Source organism: Cebus imitator, unplaced genomic scaffold (assembly GCF_001604975.1).
Source record: "Cebus imitator isolate Cc_AM_T3 unplaced genomic scaffold, Cebus_imitator-1.0 Scaffold42, whole genome shotgun sequence".
Classification (NCBI taxonomy): domain Eukaryota; kingdom Metazoa; phylum Chordata; class Mammalia; order Primates; family Cebidae; genus Cebus; species Cebus imitator.
In genome coordinates this window covers 13777239-13794275 of record NW_016107357.1, presented here as the reverse complement: position 1 = coordinate 13794275, position 17037 = coordinate 13777239, and the positions used below count along the sequence as shown (strand labels likewise).

Sequence of the window (17037 nt, the reverse complement as noted above, 5' to 3'; positions counted from 1 at the left end):
AAGTCAGCAACAGACTACCTTTATATAAATTGTCTGTAAATAAAATGTCGATATGTTATGGAGATGAAATGGGTTCACACGGATGTGACAAGAAAACACTAATTTTTTTAGATTTAAGGTTTGAGATATACCTTCTTGGAAGAACTGTGTCTCCCACTGAAGAAAGCCATCCAGATATAATGATATGTTTTAATGGAAAGTCAAAATAGTTTCACCGACTGCAAAGCTACAAGATGGCTTGATGACTGTCTTCAAATATGTGAACGGTGATGAGGCAGATCCTAGCTGATGTTCCATCCATAGAGGTTAGGAGAAGGTGGCTGCATTTTACAGAAGCAACAGGTTTGTTTGTAAAAGAAAATTTACTGACTCAGAGTAGTGTACACTTCCAAGAGGATAGAAAATTTAAAGCAAATTTGATCTTGAAAAGCGATAGGGAAACAAGCCAGACCGAAGTGTGCTCTGCCAAGCTCTGGCATGCTGCCTTGTGGCGGGAGGTCACTGTTGTGGTCTGAGGTCACTCCATCTACCATCGATCCACTCCTCCCACCCATGGCATGCTGAGGAAATATTCTCTTCCGAAATCCAAGACGTCATCCCAACTTTTCCTCCTGAGCTTCCACTGGAGATGAGGCCCCAGACTGGGGCCAGCTGTCATGTCACAGAGGATCATCTTGTAAAGGAAATTAAGGTCCATTTGCCAGACTGAGGAAACTCAGAAATCAGAATCTAAGGGAGAAATAAAGTAAAGAGGATGCAAGATCTGACCTAGGAGATTAAAATCAGGTTATCAAGCTAAAAATCACAATCTCAGAACATGAGAAAAAGACCTACACTTAAAGCATAGGGGTAAAAAAATGATAGCCTAGAAAAGGAGCAGAAGTTTCTGGGACCTTAAATTCTAATGCAGTGTGGCAAGGCCCCTCCCACCCGGGCCTGGTGTGTAGGCTGTCCTCCAGGTTCCAGCTCCCTCTTCTCTGAAATGTCTTAGCATCTTTAGGAGACCCCAGTTTCTCTGGTCCCTTGAGTCCAAACCTCAGAACCAAGAGAGCTTGATCAGAATATGGACCCCAAGCTCCATCACAAACCATGGGCTCTCTAGATCTTGGATTTGGAAATCTGTGATTTTGAACACAGAAAGAAATACCTAGTAAGACCCTTACCAAACCTCTAAATACACCTGGCAGTAGTTGATCTTATGAGTGAACACAGAAAGAAATTGATGATAATGAGGGCAAGAGACAAGTATCAGAGCCAAGATTTAAGCTTAGGTTTGGAACTTCTGGCTCCCCTCCCTCCAACCCTGTGGGGCCATATGCTGCCTCTCAGCGCAGCACCTGAACTCTAGAGGAAGTGAAGCGCCTTGGAGCTATTTGGGGGACATCATATGTTCTTAACCGAGTGTTCTTTCCTAATGTTCTTTACCAGGTAGGAGAGAGCTGGGATCCCAACCAGGGGTTGTCTTGATTTTAGAGCCAGTGGAGTAACTTCCTGGATGGAGAGTTCATGAAAAGCAGTATTAATATACTCTCAGTTCAGGATCTGTGCAGAGTATATACACCAATTAGAAGAGTGAGATGGGGGTGAGTTCAAGAACTATACTCACAGCATTTTCGGTATTGCTGCTCAACGGAAGCTTTCAAAGGAATAAATTCATTCTCACACAGCTCTGAGTAGGCCTTTAAGAAGATGGCTCCAGTTACACATTTTAAAAGCAACTCCATGTTTGCTAGAGACGTCTGGAGGCAGCTGTGGGTTTTCTCCTGGTTTTCTTCAGTGTGGCATAAAATACTGAGTATTTGTTCCCACTCATCTTATTCTCTTTCTCAACTTTTCTGGCCCATTTATTCTCATATGAAAGGGTTGTAATAATTACATCATGCGTCCATGAGAATGAGAGGAACCTGTGGAATGGAAAGCACGCAGTAACTCACAAGTCACTATTACAAATGTAGAGCGTCCCCAGGTGCGGTGGCCCACACCTATAATCCTAGCACTTTGGGAGGCCGAGGCGGGCAGATTGCCAGACCAGCCTGGGCAACATAGTGAAACCCTGTCTCTACTAAAATACAAAAAATTAGCTGGGCATGGTGGCATGTGCCTGTAGTCCCAGCCACTCAGAGGCTGAGCCAGGAGAATTGCTTGAACCCGGGAGTCAGAGGTTGCAGTGAGCCGAGATCGTGCCACTGCACTCAAGCCTGGGATACAGAGCAAGACTCCATCTCTAAAAAAATAAAAATAAAAATAAAGAAATAAATGTAAGGCGTCTCCTTCTGCTTCACTTTTAGTTGCTCAGAGATGGTGCTACTCATCTAGGACATTGTGGTGTTTTTTGACTTTGCGTGTGTGTGTGTGTGTGTGTGTAAGAGAACAGGGCATCTCTATGTTGCCCAAGCCAAAGGACAACATTAGTACAACAAAGTACAACTTACTTGAACTCCCCACATTAGCCTTCTGCATAGCAGAAACTATAGGCATGTGCCACTGTACACACCTTTGGATCATTATTTTTGTTTGGGGAACTGCAGCAGGAGAGTGTGATCAGGAGCATGGGACTGACCGTGAAGCCAGCATGTGGTTACGAGGTTCCACAGAGAGGAATAAGGCACACATGAAGAGAGCTTGCTGCAGTCCCCAAGGTGGAGATGCTGTCCGAGCCTGGGACAGTGGCTTAGGTAGATGGGCATACACACACTCACTGAGTATTTCTATTACTAATCAGTAAACACAGGAAACCCAGCCTGCAAATCACACTTAATTGTTTACATATGCTCTGCAAGCATTTCATTTATGGCGATGCACAGCAGCAGACGGCGCTTCACAATGCTAATCTGTATATAACATAGTATGTACAGGTCTGTTTGGAAATTAACTAAAATTAACAAATCAGTCTTTGTGCTGGGGATCCCCCGTGAGTCCTGCAGAAACTATCCCCACATTAAAGCTGTTTCTCTCTGAATCCTAAGGTTCATTAAGACACGATTCAAGATAAGGACCCCATTGTCCAATACATGAAGCCCTTCTCCTCCAGTGCTATTCTGCCTCCCTGAAAGAGCAGGGTTTCTCAGCAATAGCACAATAGACATTTTGAGCTATATGGTTCTTTGTGGTGGGGGCCGTCCTGGGCATGGTGGAAATGGCCCCAGCCTCCAGCTAGAGAACAGCTACTTCCAGGAAGACTGTAAACAACTGTGCTTCACACTGAGGCTCCAGCCTCCCCTCTACACGGACCACCACCAGCTATGTCACTTCATAGGAAGCTGCGTGAGGAATCAGAAGGACGGCGAGTGATGGATTCATTCTGTGCTGAGTAATGCGGTGATACATCCTACATCGTATACTCTCCAGCTTTCTCCAGTTAAAAAGGAAATGTACTCAAGCTCCTCCTCGTCATCTGAAAGCGTGACATTTTTCTAGCGCTGTTTTAATTTATTACAGTATTTAGCACTTCCATGGAGCCATGGAAGCTGGTGCCAGGTTATCTCAGTGCCATAGTCTTTGGTCTTCTATGTATGGACATGCTCCCCTAACACATGTTTACACATGTGCCAGCTTTCTTCAGGGCCCTGCCTGCACTCTGCCCCTATGTAATCCCACACCACTGACTTCCCAGCTGACTGACTATGATGGGATGACCTGCTTCATTTACATCCTCTGCAGGGGTGGGAGTGGGGGCTGTTTTAATACCCAGGAAGGCCAACCTTGAATGACTCAGATGCAACACTATTTCCCAGTAATAAAAGCCCAGCTCCAGCTGTTGGCCTGAGGGTGGGTGCTTGTCATTTCTCAATAGAGCCTTAAAAAGACGTAGCCCTGTGAAGCTCCAAAACAGAAATGTGCTGCAGGTGTCCTGCAGACCTCTGCTGTCCCTGCTTGGCTTGTCACAGCTCACCAGCTTCCTCATCTTCATTCTCTCCTGGGAAAAAAGCCAGGTAATGAAACACCTTTCTTTTAGGATGCCTTGATCTCTAAGGTGCTGGGGATAATATCGCCCCAATCTAGTGGAGTTCTAACTCAGACTTTATTTTCTACACTGAGAACCATTTCAATAATAGAACAGCATGAAGCACCACAATGTGTCATTTTCTCTGAAAATAGAAATGACAGGGAAATTGTCCATTGTTGGTGGCCTTGGATGGAACTCAAGCCTCTTAGAGAGGCTCCTGTGGAGGCTGCCTTCCTCCTGCTGGTAAGTGAGGGTTGGCATGCAGCTAGGCAAACACTAGGCTGATGCCTGTGATTCCTGGCTCTTCTCTTTTGTCTGCGGATGTTGCTCTGGGTATCTGGGTGTTCATCTCCCTTCTCCACTGTCCCCATCTCTACATCTGGAGAAAGCTTTTTCCCTTATGTTTATTTAAGGCCATTCTGCGCAAGTATCATGCCCCTCGGAATCCTTTCCTGAATAAATGCCACCCATTTTTCAGGAGTTAGCGCTCTCATTTTAGCACTTAGCTCCTATCTGATGCTGAGAACATTTCCAAATGTTTTCCACCGGGACCAGGTAGCACTTATTACCCATGTTTCGAAGCCTCCCCTCTCGAAATCAGCCTTTTTGCAGCCTAACTCTGCTGTCATAAAACAGCCCTCCTGGTGCCACCTAGGCAGTTGCTAAAGCTCACAGCCCCAGGAAGCTTTAGATAGCTTCTTGGATCCCTTTCTGGAAGGTTCCAGGGTCCTGTAGGCCACAGCACTCCGAACCCCACTTGACCAGCCCTTGGCTGCTCCCGTTTCCCATAGTCTGCTCTGACACCGTGAAGCCCCAGCGGCCTCTTTCTCAGGGGAGTCCTAGATATTAACGATAGTGGTACATTTCACATTGAAAGGCTAAAATAGCAATCAGTGGAACTATTTCCCTGATGTACAGGTCTAAAGCGCTGTGTTGAATCAGAAGCCTTGCTCAGTGAGCCAACTCATTAAATCCTTAGGAGCAGCAGTCCTCAGAGACTCCCTTCACACACATGCCCTGCTCATCCTGTCCCAGGCTGGCCCTGTCAGGGATGCTGGTTCTTGTACCTGCCTCGTAACTACCTCTCAGGGATGTGAGAGGCAGCTGCAAAAGAGAATATTTATAGAAAGAAAACAAAGGAAAGAAAGGACTGTTCTCCCTCTCCTCAGAATGCAGGATGAGTTGCTTTCCCAAAGCTACACCCCAGATTCATCCAAAATTTAAAGGCCCCAGGCTCTGGGAGATTTCCCTTGGGTGATACCACTATTCTCCGTCCCGGCAATGCTCAGTGACGTGTGGGAAATGGAAGAGAGGCAGGAAAACCTAGAAACGTGAACATTCGGATAATCTTGAAAGATCCTTTAAAATATATATACATATACATATATATATATATATATGTATGTATGTGTGTGTGTAGAACTATAACTTTTATATAATTGAGTGTTGGCCAGCTATGAAAGACAATGAAATTGAATTGTTTTATTGTAAATTGTACTTTAAGTTCTAGGATACATATGCAGAATGTGCAGATATTGCTACTTAGGTATACACGTGCCATGGTGGTTTGCTGCACCCATCAGCTCGCCATCTACATTAGGTATTTCTCGTAATGCTGTCCCTCTCCTGTGCCCCACTCCCTCACAGGCCCTGGTGTGTGGTATTTCTGTCCCTGTGTCCATGTGTTCTCATTGATCAACTCCCGCTTATGAATGAGAATATGCAGTGTCTGGTTTTCTGTTCCTGTGTTAGTTTGCTGAGAATGATGGTTTCCAGCTTCATCCATGTCCCTGCAAAGGACATGAACTCATCCTTTTTTATGGCTGCATAGTATTCCATGGTATGTACATGTGCAACATTTTCTTTATCCAGTCTATCATTGATGGGCATTTGGGTTGGTTTCAGGTTTTTGCTGTTGTAAATAGTGCTGCAGTAGACATACATGCGCATATGTCTTTATAGTAGAATGATTTATAATACTTTGGGTTTTTTCCCCAGTAATGGTGCTGGGTCAAATGGTATTTCTGGTTCTAGATCCTTGAGGGATTGCCACACTGTCTTCCACAAAGGTTGAACTAATTTACACTCCCACCAACAGTGTAAAAGCATTCCTATTTCTCCACATCCTCTCCAGTATCTGTTATTTCCTGACTTTTTAATGATCCCTATTCTAACTGGCGTGAGATGGTATCTCGATGTGGTTTTGATTTGCATTTCTCTAATGACCAGTGATGATGAGCATTTTTTCATGTTTGTTGACCACATAAATGTCTTCTTTTGAGAAGTGTCTGTTCATATCCTTCACCTACTTTTTGATAGGGGGAGGGTTTCTTGTAAATTTAAGTTCCTTATAGATTCTAGATATTAGCCCTTTGTTAGATGGATAGATTGCAAAAATTTTCTCCCATTCTGTAGGTTACCTCTTCACTCTGATAATAGCTTCTTTTGCTATACAGAAGCTCTTTTGTTTAATTAGATTCTATTTGTCAATTTCGGTTTTTGTTGCCATTGCTTTTGATGATTTAGTTATGAAGGCTTTGCCCATGCCTGTGTCCTGAATGGTATTGCCTAGGTTTTCTTCTAGAGATTTTAAGGTTTTAGGTCTTACATTTAAGTCTTTAATTAATCTTGAGTTAATTTTTGTATAAGGTGTAAGGAAGAAGCCCAGTTTCAATTATCTGCATATGGCTAGCCAGTTTCCCCAACACCATTTATTAAATAGGGAATCCTTCCCCCATTGCTTGTTTTTGTCAGGTTTGTCAAAGATCAGATGGTTGTAGATGTGTGGAGTTATTTCTGAGGCCTCTGTTTTGTTCCATTGGTCTACATCTCTGTTTTGGTACCAGTACTATGCTGTTTTGGTTACCGTAGCCTTGTAGCATAGTTTGAAGTCAGGTAGCGTGATGCCTCCAGCTTTGTTCTTTTTGCTTAGGATTGTCTTGGCTATACAGGCTCTTTTTTGGTTCCATATGAACTTTAAAGTAGTTTTTTTCTAATTCTATGAAGAAAGTCAACAGTAGCTTGATGAGGATAGCACTGAATCTGTAAATTACTTTGGGCAGTATGGCCATTTTCATGATATTGACTTTTCCTATCCATGAGCATGGAATGTTTTTCCATTTGTTTGTGTCCTCTCTTATTTCCTTGAGCAGTGGTTTATAGTTCTCCTTGAAGAGGTCCTTTACATCCCTTGTAAGTTGTATTCTTCTGTATTTTATTCTCTTTGTAGCAATTGTGAGTGGGAGTCACTTGTGATTTGGCTCTCTATTATTGGTGTATATGAATGCTTGTGATTTTCGCACATCAACTTTGTATCCTGAGACTTTGCTGAAGTTGCTTAATCTTTCATTTTATGCCTTTTCTGCCTCTTTCTCTCTTCATTAAAAAAAGGAAAATGCATGTTCTCTGAGAACCAAAGTGATCCATTTGATGTTTCATTTACTTTTATTTCCTCTCTTCATATTGTGGTTGAATCCAACTTTCCTTAGAAATAACACAGTCCCAAAATGATATACAGAAATACAAAGAAGAATAACAAAGACTCCTGCATTATTCCACAGTTAGCATCATCATCTCTGGAGAGCTGGTAGTCTCTGGGGGATTATTGGGGTAGATGAGCCTGTGTTTTAGCGCTCTTTCACTGGACACAAAGACCAATTCTGACCTGGAATTCTAGTGTCACATTCAGTGATCCAGTACTTCGGTGGCTCTTAAAATGGTTAAAGACAACTCCCATGCCATGACACTAAACAGTAGCACTTATGAGGGTCCAAACATGAGCTGTGGGGGCAGGCATTTGGTGTACTGGGGTAAGTCCCGTTATCTTCCTTTTCTTGCTCGATCAGCCTAAATATTAAGATAATTCTTGGACAAATTGGAGACTGAAACCTTTCTCACAATGACAGGATTCTGAACATTTGTTCAGTGTGAATTAATAGCAGTTAGGACTTTGTTTTGCAGCCTGGATTCTTTCCTATATGGCCTCCATGCCCTCTTCAAAGGTGACTTCAGAGTAACAGCACGTGATGAGTGGGTATTTGCTGACATGGACCTTCTGCATAAAGTTGTTGCTCCAGCTATCAGGATGTCCCTGAAACTTCACCAGGTAAAAATCTATTAAAAAAAAAGTATCACTCACTTACTCAGGAGGCTAAGGTGGGAGGATTGCTTGAGCCCAGGAGTTTAAGACTGCATTGAGCTCTGATTGGACCACTGTGCTCCAACCTGGGTGACAGAGCAAGACCCTGCATCTTGGGGGGAAAAAAGTATCAGCCTGAAACCTTAGGTGAAAAAATGGCCTTTGAAAACTGGTCTCTTTTCTCTGCACAGCACTGTAAGTGGGTTTATTACTTAGGTAACTAAGCATTGAGGCCGTCTAGTTATTCTTGATGTTGGCCACTGGTGATTTGCCCTCAAGAGCTGCCAGGAGGCAGTGATATGCCACTAGAAAGAAAGACAGGTATTGTGCAGAGTCAATGATGTGGCAAAAATGCCCAAGCTATATCTAAAACTATATCTAAAAGTCAGAGGAACCTAAGCCATGAAGCCCTTTTCTAGGCACATTCCATGGGTTAGGGCAACGAGATAGACATGTCCTCTGTGCCAAGCTCAGGATTTGGAAAAAGGACAGGAGAGAGGTAGATGAGAAAAAGGCTTAGCTTTGGAGGTCACTGGCCAGTTGCCATCTGCACGCTTCCTGGGGGTGAGATCCTCTGATCCTTGCCCAGTCCACACCCACACTTCTTCCCACCAGGACCAGTTCACTTGCCCGGACGAGTATGAAGACCCAGCGGTCCTCTATGAGGCCATCCAGTCCTTTGAGAAGAAGGTGGTCATCTGCCACGAGGGTGACCCGGCCTGGCGGGGTGCAGTGCTGTCCAATAAGGAGGAGCTCCTCACCCTGCGGCATGTGGTGGATGAGGGCGCCGATGAGTACAAGGTCCTCATGCTCCACAGAAGCTTCCTGAGCTTCAAGGTGATCAAGGTATGGCGGCCACATTCTCTGGGTCTCCACTAGCTCACGTCTCTCTACCTGAGAAGAAATAAAATGGTGATGGGCACTGACGCAGGAGTCCCTGTGCCAGAGGAATGGTCTGGGAGGAGCACTGGCCGGCAAATGGAGCAGGGCATTGGTACCAGGCTGGGCACTACATTCCCCTGGCAGGATCACCCTCTACCTCACAGAGCCAGCACACAGGCACAGACTGCCAAGAAGACCCACTAGACACACATGGAGGTGGGAGTCAGGATATAGCTTATTTGCAAAGACTTTAATCCTCTAGAATCCACACCTTTCTCTCATAACTCACTTCTGGCTCCAAAGGCTTTGTTCCCAATGGCTCCTCTTTTCATATAGTTTCAAATCACTGAGTGAAAACAAAAATGACTTTCTTTGCATTTTCTCTCTGTTTCCCCATGAAGATGGCATCATATTCTGTCTTGCAGGACGGCTCTTCTGGCTTGACTATGAAAAGAGCTTTACACCAAAGTTTTGTAGTCACAGATACTCAGTCCCAGAGTCCTCTATCACCATAGTTAAAAACCAGTAGACTGGGGCTGGGCATGGTGGCTCACACCTATAATCTCAGCACTTTGGGAGGCTGAGGAGGCGGATCATCTGAAGTCAGGAGTTCAAGACCAGCCTGACCAACACAGAGAAACCCATCTCTACTAAAAATGCAAAATCGGCCGGGCATGGTGGTGCATGTCTGTAATCCCAGCCACTCGGGAGGCTGAGGCAGGAGAATTGTTTGAAAGCGAAACTCTGACACACACACACACACACACACACACACACACACACACACAAAGACTAGAAAACACAGGCCATCTGCCTTTCTTTCTGTTCCCTCTCTGACCTGCAGGTTAACAAAGAATGTGTCCGAGGACTTTGGGCTGGGCAGCAGCAGGAGCTCATATTCCTTCGCAACCGCAATCCGGAGCGTGGCAGCATCCAGAACAATAAGCAGGTCCTGCGGAATTTGATTAACTCTTCCTGCGATCAGCCCTTGGGATACCCTATGTATGTCTCCCCACTAACCACATCCTACCTAGGGACCCATAGGCAGCTGAAGAACGTCTGGGGTGGACCCATCACTTTGGACAGAATTAGGACCTGGTTCTGGACCAAATGGGTAAGGTAAGTCTTTACAACAAAGGCCTCTATCCAGATGCTGGGGGAGGGCATGGGGGATGCAGGGAGCTCTGTACTTCTCGTTCAGATTTCACTGTCAACCACCATTTTCTCATATGATTAAAACTGTTACTCCCAAGTGGTATCGAACAGATCATTTGTTTCAGCAAGCAGTCTCAGATTATGAATCTATGGGAAATCTCATATGGATGAGAATCTCTTTACCCCACATTTGCACAAGCTGAGAACCTGCTTGAGCTCTTACAGGGCTGCCAAGGTTATGAGTCTTCAGCAGTAACTGTTCCACATCTGAACCAGAAGAACATCCCCAACACACACTTCTCATCCAATAAGTCTTACCTGGGCGTAGTGATCAGTTGGAATGAATTCTAAGAAGTTTTGCCCGAATATGACAGAGCTCCTTATCGGGCCTTGGTGCTAAGGGTTCTTATGAAAGGTTGAGACTGAGCCCATTCATCCTGGTGCAGTCTGTTCATTTATTAGATGCTGAGGTTTGGGAACAACAGCCCCTATCCCCACCAGCATCCCAGATGTGCTGCTCATCTGGGGAGCATGGTCTTCGATCCCGATTTAGGCAAGGCCCTGGTGGGGTGTTTAGGGGTATTAGAAATGCATTGGTGAGAATCTTCAAAGGACTTCTCCCTCCCACAGAATGCGGAAGGATTGCAATGCCGGCCAGCACAGTGGCGGCAACATTGAAGATGTGGACGGAGGAGGGGTCCCAGCGACAGGTGGCAACAATGCCCCGAGTGGTGGCAGCCAGGAGAGCAGCGCAGAACAGCCCAGAAAAGGTGGCTTCCAGCACGGGGTGTCATCCTGTGAAGGGACACAGAGAACAGGTGGGTGCACCAGGGGCCTCTGAACTACTGATAAAGTCCTATTTGGTCCCAGTGACCAATGCCCTGAGTTCTGATGTTGTTCTAACCTCTGAGAGCACCTTCTTGCATGGAGACAATAGATGCCAGAAATTTGCAGACTCTTGTAAGTTCTGCTCAGAAAAACAACTCTCCATCTGTTAGATTCAGCTTTTACCATTTATCCATCTGTCCATGACCTTGGCCAGCCATTCATCTGTCTGTCCACCTCTCCAGGGGTCGCTCCATTCCACTCCCTCTCTCACTCTCTGACCGTTTGGTGGTGTGCCTTCTGTGTCTGGCCGTGTTGTAGCTATTGACCCACGTAGTGTCTTCCTCTTCTGCAGGTGTTGTGGGGCACATAGACAAGCCTTCTGCCTTCCCCCTCCTGCTTCTCACTGATTCTCACCTTCCTTCACTTACACTCAACATTTCAGAGCAGAAGAAAAGAGGGGAAGAGGGTGCCCACAGATAGGAACCTAGGAGGTAGCTGCAGCCAAGCCTGGCTGAGTCTAAAGTTTAAAATCATGCTTAAACCAATACACAAATAGTTATGCTCAGCCAGATGGACGAAGTTCCAAAACTCCACTGGTGGTCTGCGCTGGGGAGCGGGTGGCTGGACTAGAAAAGGAGATCCTGAGGGGTGGCAGAGGATGCGTGTCCTGGGAACGTGAGAGAGACAGATGCTCTGCCCCGGTTCCTGCTGGTCCTTGGCTTGGCCTCTGAAGCATGTCAGTAGTTTCACCTTTTGGCCTCAGTTCTTCCTGACCATCCAGAAGTGTTTAATAAGCACCTCTGTGCATGCTTCTCCTGTTAGCTCTGCACCAAATGAGCCAGGAGTTACAGTCCATGACTCCTGGGAGTGCTCAGAGCAGAGAATTGAACAGACAGTAGGATTTCTGCAAACATGGGCAAGATATATGAGAGAGTGAGAGGATAGATGTGTAAACCAAAATGTATTTGAGACAGCTTTCAATTAATTTAGAGGTTTATTTTGCCAAGGTTAAAGATGTGCCCAGGAAAAAGAGACACAAGCAACAGAGCCAACTGCGGCCAGTTTTTCCAAAGAGGGTCTGGGACTTAAGCACTTAAAGGGGAAAGAATGGGCAATAAGGGAAAAACACAGGGGTTGGGGGTAGGTGAATGGGGCATTTTGCAACCACTGCGACCAGCCTTTGAGGCTTTGATCAACCTTCGCTGAATCCACATTTTATACGTAAAAAGAGTGGGTAGAGAAATAGTCAATTGTACATTCTCCTCCAGCTGTGCAAACGTGCATTTTTATATAAAGTAAACATAGAATTGAAGGAGTCATGTATGCCTTTGTCCCAGGTGAGCAGATGGAGGACTCCTAGTCCTGTCTTTGTCCTGCGTTTGTGAAGATAAGCTGTTCATTTACATTGTCGGGGTGAAACTAAACAGAACTGTTTTAGAGTAAAGATCTTGGGGCCCACAGGAATTTCTTTGCAGGCAAATTATGAGGGAGGCAGTTTTCCATGTCTCAGTTTCCAGGCTTGGCTTTTTCCTTTGACATATGAGTTTGGGGAGATTTTATTTTCCTTTCACAGACGCTAGATATGTAGATAGGGACTGATTGATAGAGGACAGAAAGGAAGGTAGGTAGGCAGGTAGGTAGCTAGATAGGTAAATAGACAAAATAATTGGTATCAGCTGCTCAGAATAAAGAAAAAAAGATCCCCCTGCCCCACCCACCCATGCTGTTTACTCTGAAGCCCTGCACGACGCCTGCTGGAGGTCTCCTGTGCAGCTCCCAGGCCTCTCATGTCTCTTTGTTTAGTTAACTTTTCTTATCGCATGAAAAATGTGTTTCAAGATCACGGGAGTGGCTTTCTAGGTGGGGGAAAATGCAAGGTAGTTTCCAAATGGTGAAATATCTAAGCATCTGTTGTTTGCCAGTACTTCCAGGTGACTTCTGTGGACCAGAAAAAGGCCAGAGTCAGGGGGGGTTGGCTGGAGGGTGGGAAGGGTCAGAGACAGGGGTCAGAGGCAGGGATTCCAGAATCGCTTCAAACCTGGTTTCTTGAAGCTTGGCAGAAAAGAAATTGGAGACCAGTGCGGTGGTGCACGCCCATAAACCCAGCACTTTAGGAGATCAAGGTGGGAGGATCACTTGAGGTCAGGAGCTCAAGACCGGCCTGGCCAACATGGTGAAACCCCATCTCTACTAAAAATACAAAAAAACAAAACAAAACAACAAACAACAAACAAATAGCCAGGCATGGTGGTGGGCACTTGTAATCCCAGCTGCTTGGGAGTCTGAAGCAGGAGAATTGCTTGAACACAGGAGCTGGAGGTCACAGTGAGCCGAGATCATGGCACAGCACTCTAGCCTGGGAGACAGCACGATTCCATCTCAGAAAAAGAAATTGAAAACACCTTCTTCCCTTTCTTCCTAGTAAAACAGCACCTGCAACTGGCCTTGCCTGGAAGAGCTGGTGTTCCTTCCCCTCCCTGGAGTCCAGACACCTGAGACAGCGTCCCTGGACTGACCTGCCTAAGGTGTCTGGACTCCAGGGAGGGGAAGGAACGGCAGCTCTTCCAGGCAATATTACAGGAGCAATCACAGCTATCCCTTTTGTGGAAGATGTTAGAGCAGGATCTTTTTTTTTTTTTTTAGTTGGATTTTTAACTTAAAACTTAATAATCAAACTATACAATCAGCATATCAGCATAGTTTAAAGCTCAAATAGGACTTCCTGGATTAAAACAAAAATCATGGTTTCCCCCTTCACCCCCAGCAACACTCCTAATCCCAGAGGTTACTGCTTCCAACTTCTTGCAGCTGCTTTGTATTTCTTGGGCATCTAACCTCCACATATTTAAATGACATGCTTACTCTGGAGCAGGATTTTCTAAGGCCCAAACCAGCTGCTAATATTTCATGAATGCTTCTTAAAACTGCTCCTGCCAAGGCCACCCCTGGGTTTCTACATTTTACAAGTAAAGGAGCATGCCTGGTAAAATACCCCACACCCCACATCCCTTAGCTGCACCTGCAGCCTGAATTTGTCCCAGGCTCTGAGACCAGTTGTTGTCCTGCCAGGGGGATGGAGTGTTGGGAGATACATGAAGCCCTGGGCCAAGCCTCAGCTGCTTTGAACTCACCCATCTTGCTGCCACCTGCTCTTTCTGTGCCCCCAGGTGTATTCACAGCATCCTTGCCGCAGGTGATTATATTTGATAACAGTAACAGTTCTCAGGTGCTACTCTACCAACACCATCCTGAGTACTTTCATGTGCAAATTTACTAGATATTTACCATGGCATCTTAGAGGTTTAGGCGCTTTCACCCTCCTCATCTTGCAGATGAAGAAACTGAGTGTATTAGTCCATTTTCACACTGCTCTAAATATACTACCCGAGACTGGGTAATTTATAAAGAAAGGAGATTTAATTGACTCACAGTTCTGCATGGCTGGGGAGACCTTAGGAAACTTACAATTATGGTGGAAGGTGAAGGGGAAGCAAGGCACATCTTACATGGTGGCAGGAGAGAACAAGAGTGAGGAAGTGCCACACTTTAAAACCACCAGCTGTCATGAGAACTCACTCACTATCACGAGAATAGCCTGGGGGAACCACCCCCACGATCCAATCATCTCACACTAGGTTCCTCCCTGGACACATGGGGATTACAATTAGAGAAGAGATTTGGGTGGGGTCACAGAGCTAAATCACATTATTCTGCCTCTGGTCCTTCCCAGATCTCATGTCCTTTCACATTTCAAAACGAATCATGCCTTCCCAATCATCCCCCAAAGTTAACTCATTCCAACATTAACTCAAAAGTCTAAGTCCAAAGTCTCATTTGAGACAGGCAAGTCCCTTCCACCTATGAGCCTATAAAATCAAAAACAAGTTAGTTACTTCAAAGATACAATGGGGGTACAAGCATTGGGTAAATGTTTCCATTCCAACTGGAAGGAATTGGTCAAAACAAAGAGGCCACAGCCCCATGCAAGACCAAAATCCAGCTGGGCAGTCATTAAATCTCAAAGCTCCAAAATCTCCTTTGATGCCATGTCTCCCATCCAGGTCACACTGATGCAAGAGGTGGGCTTCCAATGCCTTGGGCAGCTCTGCATCTGTGACTCTGCAGGGTACAGTCCCTGTGGCTGCTTTCACAGTATGGGATTGAGTGTTTGCGGCTTTTCCAGGGGCACAGTGTAAGCTGTTGATGTATCTACCTTTCTGGGGTCTGGAGGATGGTGGCCCTCTTCTCACAGCTCCACTGGGCAGTACCCCATTGAGACTCTGAGGGCTCCAACCCCACCTTTCCCTTCCACACTACCCCTAGCAAAGGTTCTCCATGAGAGCTCTGCCCCTGCAGCAGACTTTTGCCTGGACATCAGGCATTTCCATACATCCTCTGAAATCTAAGCAGAGGTTCCTAAAATTCTACCCTTGTCTTCTGTGCACCCTCAGGGCCAACACCACATGGAAGCAGCAAAGGCTTCGAGCTTGCACCCTCTGAAGCAATGGCCCAAGCTGTACCTTGGCCCCTTTTAGCCACACTGGAGTTGGAGTGGACAGGGGAGATGGAACAAGGCCTGCCACCCCCCTCCCAACTTCAAAGAAGAAAAAACCCTCTCTCGGTATCCATCTCTCTTGCTATCTTTTTTTCTGGTCTTTTGTGCAGCTCTGACAACTCACAAAATTGTAAACCTCCACAAAGCAAATCACAGCGATTGTATTTAAACTTAAACCAGTTCACATTGTTCTGTTGAATGATGGCTTCAGCTCAGAATATACCTGTTAGTCTGCTGGGGCTGCCGTAACAAAGTGCTGTGGCACGGGTGGCTTCAACAGCAGGAACCTACTGTCTGCCAGTTCTGGAAGCTGGAAGTCTGAGATGCAGGTGTGGGCAGGCTTGGGTCCTCCTGAGGGCTGGAGGGGATTGGGCTCCAGGACCCTTCCCTAGCTTGCAGTGGTTTATCGGTCGTCTTAGGCACCCCTGGCCTGGAGAAGCACCCCTGAGCTCCAGCTTCATCTTTACATCGTGTTCTCTCTAGGTGCTTGTCTGCATCCACACGTCCCCTTTTCATAAGGACGCTGGTCATCTTAGACTCAGGGCCCATCCTACTCCAGTATGACCTCATCTTCACTAATGACATTTACACCTGAGTCCAAGTAAGGCCCCACCTTGAGGTCCTAGAGGATAGGGCTTCAACAGTGGAATCTTGGGAGGGAACACCATTCAGCCCAGAAAACCTACATACGCCCCACACATGCCCTTCCCCTGCAGGCTGGGCCCTATCTGACCTGCTGTCTCTCTGATGCCTTTTCTCAGCCCTCTCCTGCAGGCCTGCATCCCCAGCACACAGCCCCTTGCTGTCCCTCACCAGTGACCAGCATTCTCCCTCTCAGGGCCCCGCAGCTGATGCTTCCTCTGTCTCAAATGTGCCTCTCCCAGGCTTGCAGCTCCTTCGCTTACCCATGCAGCCTCCCATCAAATCTCAGCTTATCCAAGAGACCCCGGCCAGCCTTCCACACGGCACTCCCCTCCTCCTGCCCCACTTTCTCCTCCCTCCAGTCACTGCCTGAGCACATCCCTTGTATGTGCTCAGAATTCCCCATGAGCTGCTCCCTGCCCGGCACCTGGGACGGTGCAGCCCACAGTGGACGCTCAGCTGGGGAGCCCTGACTTCTGCAGAGCCTGCAACAGGAGCACATATGAAGACTACACCACCCTCTTCCCGCTCTTCCTACATCCTGCCAGGTGAGGGGCTGCTGGCGTGCACAGGAGCCACCTCATTCACATGCTGCCCTGGGGGTGCACACGCCTGCAAGTAAGCCCAAGGTCCACCCTGGAAGCGGACCCTGGGGAAGAGGCCTGTGCAGGCCCCAGATTGGGTCAGGGAATTCTGGAGTCCTGGGGTCCCAGCATATGGCCAGGCAGCAGTGTGTGGGACCTGGCTGACATGCTCCTGTTACCACAGCTTCCTGGCCCTGTGGGGACAGAGATGGCTGCAGGGGGCACCAAGGGAGACTCTAAGGTACTGGGCTGGGTGGCTGCTTAGGTAAGCATGGTACTGGGCTCAGCGGACAAGGGTTGAATGAAT

The 17037-nt window shown here is 46.6% G+C and overlaps 1 protein-coding gene across 2 annotated transcripts in view; it reads left to right on the top strand.

Annotated features, from left to right (window-relative positions):
- The window catches only part of PCNX2 (pecanex 2), a 292353-nt gene that overhangs the window by 267302 nt on the left and 8014 nt on the right, over positions 1-17037 (top strand). The window contains exons 29-32 of one of the 2 annotated variants that reach the window (XM_017526554.2): positions 7907-8051; positions 8700-8930; positions 9811-10085; positions 10752-10939. In XM_017526554.2, the coding sequence (XP_017382043.1) occupies positions 7907-8051; positions 8700-8930; positions 9811-10085; positions 10752-10939 (839 nt within the window). Of the gene's footprint in view, positions 1-7891; positions 8052-8699; positions 8931-9810; positions 10086-10751; positions 10940-17037 lie in introns of both variants that reach the window. The other variant, XM_017526553.2, reaches the window with a different exon arrangement.